The 9,851-nt window shown below is 40.3% G+C and overlaps 1 protein-coding gene across 3 annotated transcripts; it reads right to left on the bottom strand.

Annotated features, from left to right (window-relative positions):
• Nucleotides 1–150: 150 nt before the first annotated feature.
• On the bottom strand, nucleotides 151–5,988 carry pex12 (peroxisomal biogenesis factor 12). Of its 3 annotated transcripts, none has more exons than XM_085351992.1 (4): nucleotides 5,789–5,988; nucleotides 1,899–2,120; nucleotides 1,278–1,813; nucleotides 151–761 (listed from the first exon to the last, which is right to left on the bottom strand). In XM_085351992.1, the coding sequence occupies exons 2-4, from the start codon at nucleotides 2,019–2,021 to the stop codon at nucleotides 368–370; spliced, it is 1,053 nt and encodes a 350-aa protein (XP_085208118.1). In that variant the 5' UTR covers nucleotides 2,022–2,120; nucleotides 5,789–5,988; the 3' UTR covers nucleotides 151–367. The 3 variants fall into 3 exon arrangements, with proteins under 3 accessions (XP_085208118.1, XP_085208119.1, XP_085208120.1); XM_085351993.1 differs by having other exon boundaries at nucleotides 1,899–2,026; XM_085351994.1 differs by having other exon boundaries at nucleotides 1,899–2,023.
• Nucleotides 5,989–9,851: the final 3,863 nt, after the last annotated feature.

Genomic DNA, 9,851 nt, shown 5'->3' with positions numbered 1-9,851 from the left:
TAAATCTGGTCCTAGCACTGGAAAAAGCTGCTAAAATGCAGCCAGTTTGTAACCAGTAACCCAACTGGTGACCAAATTAAGGGATCCTGCAAATTCCTCAAAAAAACAAAAACAATTACACTCCTATTAGATTTCTTTTAATTAGGCTTTATTATTATTCAATTTTCACTTTGACAAGAGCTGAAACTTAGTAAAAAAGAAATATTATTAAAATGAATTAGTTTTTTCAGAAACTTTAAGGACATTATTAGTTTATTGTATAGAAAAAGGAAAACAGCTGTGAATATCCCTCAAATATAATTTTCATATTGTGTCTGTATATCATCTCTCACACAGTTGATCTTGTCTGCTTTGACTGCTTGATGCTTTAGCTCTCTGGTGAGTAGATCTTGATGAGGTGTTGCAGTTCGGTGGGATATCCGGTGACTGGGCAGCGGTGGTTACTTTTCACGTATGTGTAAATGCAGCGGTAACAGAACACGAAGCCCGAGGTGGACAGCACGGTGGCATTGGTGTGGGGCTTCCTGCACAGAGGACAGTTCCTGCTTTCTGAGCCCAGCCCGCCCTGATCCTGCTGCAGGTGGAGCGGGGGTGGAGGAGCCGGCAGGGAGGTGAGAGCTTTCACTGTGCTGAGGTTCTCCGACGAGTACCACCACTCCAGGAACTGCAGGAAGAAAACACCCATAGAGAGGGAAGAGGAGACAGACACAGCCATGCCCCTCGCTGCTTGTGACATCATCCACCACGCTCTCTGCATCACGCTGTGAACACAGAAACAATGCATTGTGGGTGTTTAGCAATGTTTTTTTTTTATGACATTCCTCATTCAAGAACTGTAAAAAATATCACTGAGTGTATGTTTGTGTGGCCTCAAATCAATTCACCAAATGAGCTAAAGCCACACAGTGCACATCAGCAAACATTAAACTTGATAAGTGTTTAAAGTACTTAAACCTTTGGCCAAACAAAGTGAAATTAATCTCACTGTCTGAATATTCTCTGTGAAAAACATCTGTTTTCTAATGTGTTGGATCTGAGCCATCCCAGCAGACAGGCTTGGACCATAAGGACACAACAGTTTTGTGGTTTTTACATCACTGACTAAATGTACTTTAATGCATGGAACGTTGTATCAGCAACATAGAGTTAAACAGGCTGCATGAAAAACTTCCTTCAGTTTAGAATCTGCAACTGGTGATCTATCCGGGTACAAAGCACACCTGTTAGGACACCACTGTGGGTAAAAACAGAGACAGCAAGGAGTTTGCGAGCTGTACCTTCCTCCAGCTGGTCTCCCGGGAGTCCTGGCTTTCCACTCCATGTCTCTGATATCTTGAGTGTTAAGTCGTTCCAGTCTGACCCCGGCCAGCCACAGGAGAGGACTGTGGGTCCTGGAGACTCCAAAGACAAACAGCAGCTGCTGACAGAAGATCCAGGTCTGCCAGGCTGAGCTGACGTACGGATATGCTGCTACGGCCGCCCGGTACAGCCTCTGGCTCCTCGTCTGCGCCAACCGGATGGAGAAATCCTCCTCATCCCTCTGCCGTGCCAATGTAGCCTCTAGCTTGGCCTGCAGGTATGGCAGCAGGCACAGAAGAAGAAGAGACCACCAGCGGGATGTCCTGGTCATCCCGAGGCGCACAGGAAGTCTCTGCCTGCCTGAAACTCTTTTCAGTCCGTAGAAGTTCTCCGAGAAGGAGGCACTGCAGTTAGACAGGAAGTGGTTCTGAAGGAGGAGGTCCAGCAGCAGGTAGAGCTCATCAAAGCATCGCCACAGGAAGCCAAAGCGGGATGGGTTGGACTCTGCCAGAACCTGGAAAGGACACCAGGAGCTAGGCTGTTAGAACCCTAACACTGATCTATGGAAAGTATAAGTACCACCACACACACACGCTCACTTTGACTGCATGTTTCAGTGCCGGTCTGACCGCCTCCATCAAAGACTCCTGTGCCAGGACTTCAAACACTGATGGCTGCTCACTGACAACCGTGGATGTGAGATGGGCTCCGGCCTCAGCCATGGCTGCTGCACAAACACAGCACAGTTACCTTTTACTGCCTTTTGTATGACCACTGCACTCAAGTCCAGACTGAGAGACTCTTCCATCTGTATCTTCCACCTAGAGCAGGGCGATATGGCCAAAAATATTTATCACGATATATATTTGAAAATTTGCGATAACGATATAACAGACGATATAATTGATGCGAGACAAAATACAACTCCACAACATTACTAGCGCAAAAAGACAACCTTCCATTTATTTTCACTTAAACAAGAAGCTGGTTTTTATGTACATTAAAGCTTTATAAAAATGTAACAGTGCAAATGCAAATTCCTTGCTGAAAGTTTAACCAAAAGGCATTTCCAGTAGAAATGGGCTGACATATCCTGAGCATAACCATGTATAATATCCACTGAAGTTAAAAAGAGGTGCTTTGCAACATTAAACTGCAGTGTGCAGTACGTATTTTTTGGACCATAAGGTGCACGGGATTATAAGGCACATTAAGCGAAACAAAGCAGTCAGATAAATCAAACTTTATTAAACTCATTCTTCTTGCTTCCTCCACTTCTGTACCATTGATTCATTAATGTTGAATTCTCTGGCAGCTGCTCTTTTCCCATGTTGTTGCAGTATATTAATGACTAACCTCGTATTGTGGATGGATTATCTCAGTTGTTCTCCTGACTGAAGTTTGGTCCGTTTACAGCATCCTGCCATGCGATTGCATTTGTCTCTAACCATGAGGAACCTTCACATTAACTTTTATAAGTGGAAAAGTGTTAGTGTTCGTCCTCCAGCTTCACTGTTTATGTTATGCTAACATAGCTGTGTTGCTAGCGATCACGTAGCACATCATTATATACCAGCTAGCCCAACTTCAGTAACCCTACAAACGTCACTGCTGTTTAGTTTCCTGTCTTCATTTATGTTGGAAGTGATAGCAGAGCTGTACGTTTGATTTTTTTCAGAAATCTCTCAGTCAGAACATGCTATATCATGCTTAGGTAACTAGCGAAACTAGCGAGCTAACTTCCGCTAGCTTCCTGCTAACTTCTAACTCCGTTAAATGTAATAACTTTTGTTTTCATGGATGCCTGGAAGTTAAACTTTATAGTTACACCTGGTAAAGCAGCAATGCTGATCGTTTTATTAAAGATGAAAGAATTTAGACAGTTTTTAACTCTAAGTGATGCTGCAGTGTTGTTTGACCTGAAACATACGGAGTTTAGGACCCAGATTACTCCCAGATTTAAGAGCATCTTAGTCCGACAAATACGACAATAACAACGGCTGCTTGCATGTTCTGCAAAAAAATGTGCTTTGTTGTGTATCTGACGGACAAACACCAAACCAGTTCCACATCACGGAAGTTGCACCATTTTTACAAACCAATTCTGGTTCATCAGTTTCACTCAACAATCGGCCATGTGCGTATGAAAACAAAGGCACTGCGCATGCGTGTTTTACTCCCATTCTATCGCGATATTTCATTTTCCTATCGTTGCCTAACATTATACCGGTATTACCGTGAACGGTATAATATGGCCCAGCCCTACTTCCACCTTTCTGTTAATCTTTGAACACAGAGCGCAAAGCAGGGTTTACACTGGCATGGTAGAAGAAAATCACCATGTGGTGCTGCATTTGAGGAACAGCTTGAAATGCACTTTCTTGGGAATCTCACGACTAATATTAACTTGAAATCTGTCAGTCAGTCACGTTTAAACAGTTTTAATTCCCGTTTGAGGGGCAATTGTGCAGTTTTTATGTCCCGGCGCTCACTAAAACTAAAATTTATTCAAGTTAGGGCTGCTCAATTAATCGAATTTGAATCACGATTATGATCTGGGCTTTCAACGATCATTAAAAATGACTGAGCCGATTATTAGCCCCTCCCTCGTGCTTTACTCTGGCGCTGCTCCGTGTGGCAAATCGAGCGCACCTCTCTGCATTTCGAACACGCGTCACAACAATTAAGAGGACCCAAGGGAAGCTCGGAAAGCTATGCAGAAGTTATTTGGAGAGGAGAGTGACTGCCATTGGTTGAAAAGAGAGGTAAAAAAAACTTCAGTGGGTTCTGGGTTCGCGGAGTCGAGACGTGGGTCAAGTAGACATAGTGTGTAAACTTTGCTACAGTGTCGTAGCTGCACCACAGAGCAACACTGCAAAGTTCACTAAACATAGATGTTTACATTTTTCATTTATTTTTTATATTGCAAACATTTGCACTGTAATCAGTATTTGCACACTATTTTATATTATTTTTTAAAGTCATTATTCAATACATTGTTATTGTTAACCCTTTAAATCCCTGTAGAACCGGAGCTGCGTAAGCTAGCGCAATAATTTGTTTTGCATATGAAATCGGAGGAGTTGTACTTACATCTTATGCCATCAGCTTGTCCTCGGTCACGGTTTGCTTCCACATAAAGCTTTGCAAAAACTGCATGAAAAGCGCTTGCAGGAACAAAAACATAATATTCCAGAAACACGCTTTGCCGATCTGATCAGCTGTTCGTAACACTTCCCACATTGAAAAAGACGTCAACGCGAACTATCGCATGTCCGCCATTTCTTGTCCGAAACCGGAAGTGACGTCATTTTTCGCGGAAAATTTAGTTTTTTACTTGTAGGCCTTAAAAGCCTATACTGGTGTTTTTATAAGTCATGTTTGACTTGTTTCTGGAATGCTTAGAACTCGAATTGCACTGCTGGAAATAGTTTATTTTGATGCACCTGCTGATTTCTTTGCAAATTTGCATCATAGGATTGTTTTTTGTTTTTCCTGCAGTATATAAAAATTGCTGTATCTCCAAAATAAAACTATGAAGACACTCAAAATAAATTTCCTGTGGTGGGAAACTATTTTTTGCAACTTTTTTGTATTTAAAGTTTTGAGGGATAAGCCTCTTAAATTTCCCCAAGTAGAAATATATGTAAAAAAAAACAAAAACGATTTTCAATTTTTTTTGTAGTTTATTGCACTTTTTTGCAATTAATGTAGTTACTCTGGACTTAATGCATACATATTATTAAAATATGGGCTATGACAGTTGTATTGATGTATAGCAACTTGAAATGCTCCCAAAAATGGCACTACAGCATGTAAAAAAATAAATTAAAAAAAAGCTCTGGAGGACTTGGTTCTATGGTAGGTCTTAAAGGGTTAAATGAATATCGTCAAATAATCGAGATCTTAATTTCAGTGAAAATAATCGTGATTATCATTTTTGCCATAATCGAGCAGCCCTAATTCAAGTTTGAAAATTGCTGCCCAAATGAGTCTTAGGAACTATTTTAAGGTGGCTGGAGCACAAAAAAGGAGGTTTCTATCCGGGCTTTGTGATTCACACTTATCTTGTCTCCCTTACAGAGATTCAGTAAGCAACATGACGGATACACGCGGCTGCTGCATGAACTTAGAACCGAGGTACAAGGTGCAAAGCTGGCATGACCTACTTCAGCGTGAGTTGTCCCTGAAGGCTGCATGTGTCGTTAAACGGCCCAGGTGTCTTCAGTGCAACACTCTAAAGTCTTTAAAACGCAAGCCGCGTATATGAGCATTTGTGAAACACTTAATATGTCAGTGACGTTTTGAAATGACGGCTGGTAAACACCAGCTAGTGTCGCATCTTACTCAGTGCTAACGCCAGGTAAGTAAAGCACTGGACAGGTGCTATTACCAGTTTAACACAGTTTAATAGACTAAACAGTAAGAAGTACTGACGGCGCGGGGTAGCATTTACTTTTCACTACTTTATTTCTGTGGTCACACGTACCTTCCTCTGCTGGTTGCTAGCTCCCAGCTAGCAGGTCTGCATTAGCGTCGATTCTCTTTAGGCTCCTTCTAACTCACACGGCAGCGCTGAGCAAAACATTAGGACGGAGTTTGATTTTGTCCCATTTCTCTCCTCTCTCGCCCCACAACGTGTACTGTCCACAACAATTCACCATTTCCGTTTACACACGTTCTGTTTTTTTCTTCAACAACGTCATCGCGCAAGAATACGTATGCGACTACCCTGTAACTCTACGGTGATTGGCTGTTTCGCTATCAAGCAACCGATGACGCTATAGATCCTAGGCCACCGATAGGTGGACGCAGCCAGGCGGTGCCAAATAATGGTAGTCTGCCAAAAAAAGATGATTGCCTGTATTTAAACCGTTGTAAATGACTTGTTGGCCTATAAGCTCCCAAACATATCTGTCATTAATTATATTAAGTAATTTTTAGCCCAAAAAATCACACTAGTCACAAGGTAGAAGATGCAACCAGTTTTTTGCAAAAGCGACGCTACATCCTTTATTTATACAGGTAAAAAGTGCAATTGACCTTAAAAATCCACCTCAGGAAGAGGGAGAGTCAAGAGGGCAGTTATTAGACAACTATAAAATAACAGTTGTTTAAACATATTTTTAATTTACGTTATTTACGGATTCATATTAATTACTTGATTTTGATGTATCGTCGATTTTAATCTGGGCAGCGTTTTTCTTTACATTATTCTATACATACAGCAGTCGAACAAAGCACCGAGTCCAAATAACACAGAGAAACACATAGACCAATCAGGTAAATTGTAACACATCTTACGAGATGCAGAAGTCCGAAGTAGCAAAGTCAAGGAAACAGAAGGGAGGAGTTGAAGCTCATAGTTTACATGGGACATGTAGTAAAGGAAGAAGAAAAGGGTAAACCAGCTGCATCTTTTCATTATTTTTATTTTAACTTAAAGATGACCATTTTTTATACTTTTGAATGTAACATTTATTTTAATTAAAACAAGAAATTAAGATTGCATTATTTTATTTTTACGCTACACCTTATTTCATTGTGGAAATTAATAATACACATTGGTGAACTAATGTGAGTTTGGCACTGATAGAAATTTTAGGCTACTTTGTTTTACAAGAAAAATGTTCGCCGCCCCCCCCCACTACTAACTCTTTTACTCTACGTCCACACGTAAACGGCATTTCGAATCACCGAAAACTGAGATTTTTTTTTTAAACGCCGTTTTTAGCGTTTACGTGTGGACCGGGAATACAGAGTTCGTCATGCAACTCAAAGGTATGTGCCTTTTTTCACGTCACGCTGTGCGTCACGTTATTGTTTGCATGAGATGAATTGCAGAATGGCAGATAGAGACAAAATACTGTTAATCTGACTATCTACAGTTTTACACTCTATACACACGCAGTTACTGTGCCCCAATTTAGAAAGGCAGAGGCGTCACAGTGTAATTATTTTATGTGTAGTTGTTTTTTTCCTGTGTAATAATATGCAACATTGATATCAATACATTTCTCAAAAAAATGCCTCTGTGTGCAAAATGGATTCAAAAACAACTGTGGGATACTGTTAGTCCGTAATTTCGAGAGCACAGAGCATGCTCCCGACGAAAGGGAAACTAATTCTGTCGCAGAGACCTACCTGGCACTTGTGCAGGTGAAGCCAAAGGGAAGATAAGCTTCAGCATATTTACTAGCATTTGGCTTGGAAGGAAGTTGGTTTGGAAACATATTTGGCGATGCTTCATCTCCAGCTTTGCGTTTGTGTGGGAGCCCCGTCAAAAACCTGTCAATGATGCTAGCAGTGTCCAAGGGTTCTTTTTTTTCTCTTTCTTTTCGATCATCTTATATATATTCTCTTAATATGATGTCATCTAATCTATTTCTGGTTTTATCAAACAGCCACTGTGCCTTTAGAAGCAGTGACAAACCAGCAGGTGATATAAAACACATTATTTTATATACAGTCTGTGAAACGTGATGGTTCTGCTTCCTTATCCGTTCTGCCCACATTTAGCCTGTGAAGGTTCCTCAATCAATCAGGAAGGAATTTTGGAGGCTGTCTTTGTGCTCTTTTCCTTGTTGTCTTGTGTCTAACATGGGTACCTAAAAACAAAAAAAGTGATAATTAAACATGAACAATATCCAGCTCTCCATGTGGGTCTGAGTCTGGTTTAATCTCTTGATCCTATGCCCTTCTCTCTCTATCCTCTTCATTTTCTGCCTGCTCTCAGTTGTCTGAGTTCAGTAAAGGCTTAACACATAACAAAGCAAAAATCTGTAGGCCCAATAACATCACTGCAGCAGTGCAGCTTGTTATAATGACCTTGAATTCAGGGACTGTGCAGTCCTCCTGGTGAATGGATGCTGGGTATTTAACCTCTTGATTGCATAATGTGCTGAAATTGTTGTGCACAAACAAGAAGACAAAACATTTTAATCCTCATATATGCAAATATAAATTCCAACATTACACATTATTCAACATTTTGTGGCTTTTCTTCACTTATGCACTGAATTATCGTTTATTCTGTAAAATAAAACACAGTCAACTTGACAGCACATTTACAGTGCTGTGCCAAAATGTTGGCTCACTTGTAATTTCTGAAGCTCACCAAAGCCTCATCAGAAATTGCACAGTAGAAATTAGTTACTGCTAGTTACAATAAATCAAGCATGCGTCTGCGTAGATACTATAAAATCGTAGACTGTATATAAAAATGGACACCTTTTTTGTGAACCCTCAAAATAAATGTTTTGCCATCACCATCTTGGTGTGTGTTGAAATCAGATGTGGTTATTTAGGGGCCGACCTAACTGAGGCATTACATCCTAGTAACCTAATGTTGTTGATCACATGATAAAGCTTAGTCCCCGTTGTCCTTTTTTGACTTTAAAACAGACTTTGATTGACAAAATCATGTTGTATTTTAAAAGAAACGACCATATGGGGAAAGTGTACTGAGAGCAAAGGGAGCTAAAGGCTTGTCTTATCCAGTCGTTAAGTCTGACGTCACTAGCCGTGTCTGGGCCTAAACTCCGCTGCAGGTCCATATATCAGACGATCACTATGGCATTACTGAGAGTTGAAAAACTGTCTAAAGTCTTTCATCTTTAATAAAATGATCAGCGTTCTGCTCTACCAGGTGTAACAATTGAGTTTAACATCCAGGCACCCATGAAAACGGAATTTATGACATTTAACGGAGTTAGAAGTTAGCAGGAAGTTAGCTCGCTAGCTTCTATCTAAATATAATATAGCATGTCCTGACTGCAGGGTTTTGGAAACAAATTAAAACGTACAGCTCTGCTATCACTTCCAACATAAATGAAGACAGAAAAGTAAACAGCAGTGACGTTTGTAGGGTTACTGAAGTTGGGCTAGCTGGTATATAATGATGTGCTACGTGACCGCTAGCAACACAGTAGTGATGGTAAATTTGATTCTTTTTACTGAATCTAGTGTTAATGAGTCACTCACCAAAGTGAATCGGGTGTTTTGAGTCATTTGATTCACTGAGTCAGTTGACCACAGAGTGCAAAAATTTTACATTTTCACTCAAACTTAATTTGTTTCCCTTTTCATGTAAATCCCACTGCTAACATGAATGATTAAAAAAAACAACTATTTTATAGAGAACAAAGAGCAAAAACATTTCTAAAATTAAGCAATTTCTTATCAAAATTGCTTAATAAACATTTATTTTGTTTATTTGTATTTTATTAGTATTTTCCTTAAGTGTGTCAAATATATATTTTCTCATCTAAATGTCCACTGCGCTGTGAGCCAGGGGGCGGTAATGCGCCTTAACATTGGTTGCCAACCAAGAAGAAGAAGAAGCTGTGAGCCAGGAGGGAGGGGGTGTGTCACTACCCGATCCGTACCGGAAACCCGATCGGTACCCCGCATGCGCGAAAGGTGTCTACTTCCGGTCGAAGCATTTTACGATAGTTACAGGTCAGAGTATCTGTTAAGATGTTAAGAATAACAAGTATCTCTTAACATGTTTCCGATAATGAAACATTTAATATAATGTAGACAAAAATAAA

The sequence above is a fragment of the Diplotaxodon limnothrissa genome, linkage group LG4 (assembly GCF_057381915.1).
Source record: "Diplotaxodon limnothrissa isolate DT_005_m linkage group LG4, D_limnothrissa_male_GT1.1, whole genome shotgun sequence".
Classification (NCBI taxonomy): domain Eukaryota; kingdom Metazoa; phylum Chordata; class Actinopteri; order Cichliformes; family Cichlidae; genus Diplotaxodon; species Diplotaxodon limnothrissa.
The sequence above is the reverse complement of the archived record's forward strand: the minus strand, read 5'-3'. Positions and strand labels throughout refer to the sequence as shown.

Coding starts and splice junctions, on each gene's coding strand:
- pex12 (XM_085351992.1), bottom strand. CDS start 2,021: ATGGCTGAGGCCGGAGCCCATCTCACATCCACGGTTGTCAGTGAGCAG. Junction 1,814..1,898: donor CACTGAAACATGCAGTCAAA/GTGAGCGTGTGT, acceptor TGTCCTTTCCAG/GTTCTGGCAGAGTCCAACCC. Junction 762..1,277: donor GGGAGACCAGCTGGAGGAAG/GTACAGCTCGCA, acceptor CTGTGTTCACAG/CGTGATGCAGAGAGCGTGGT.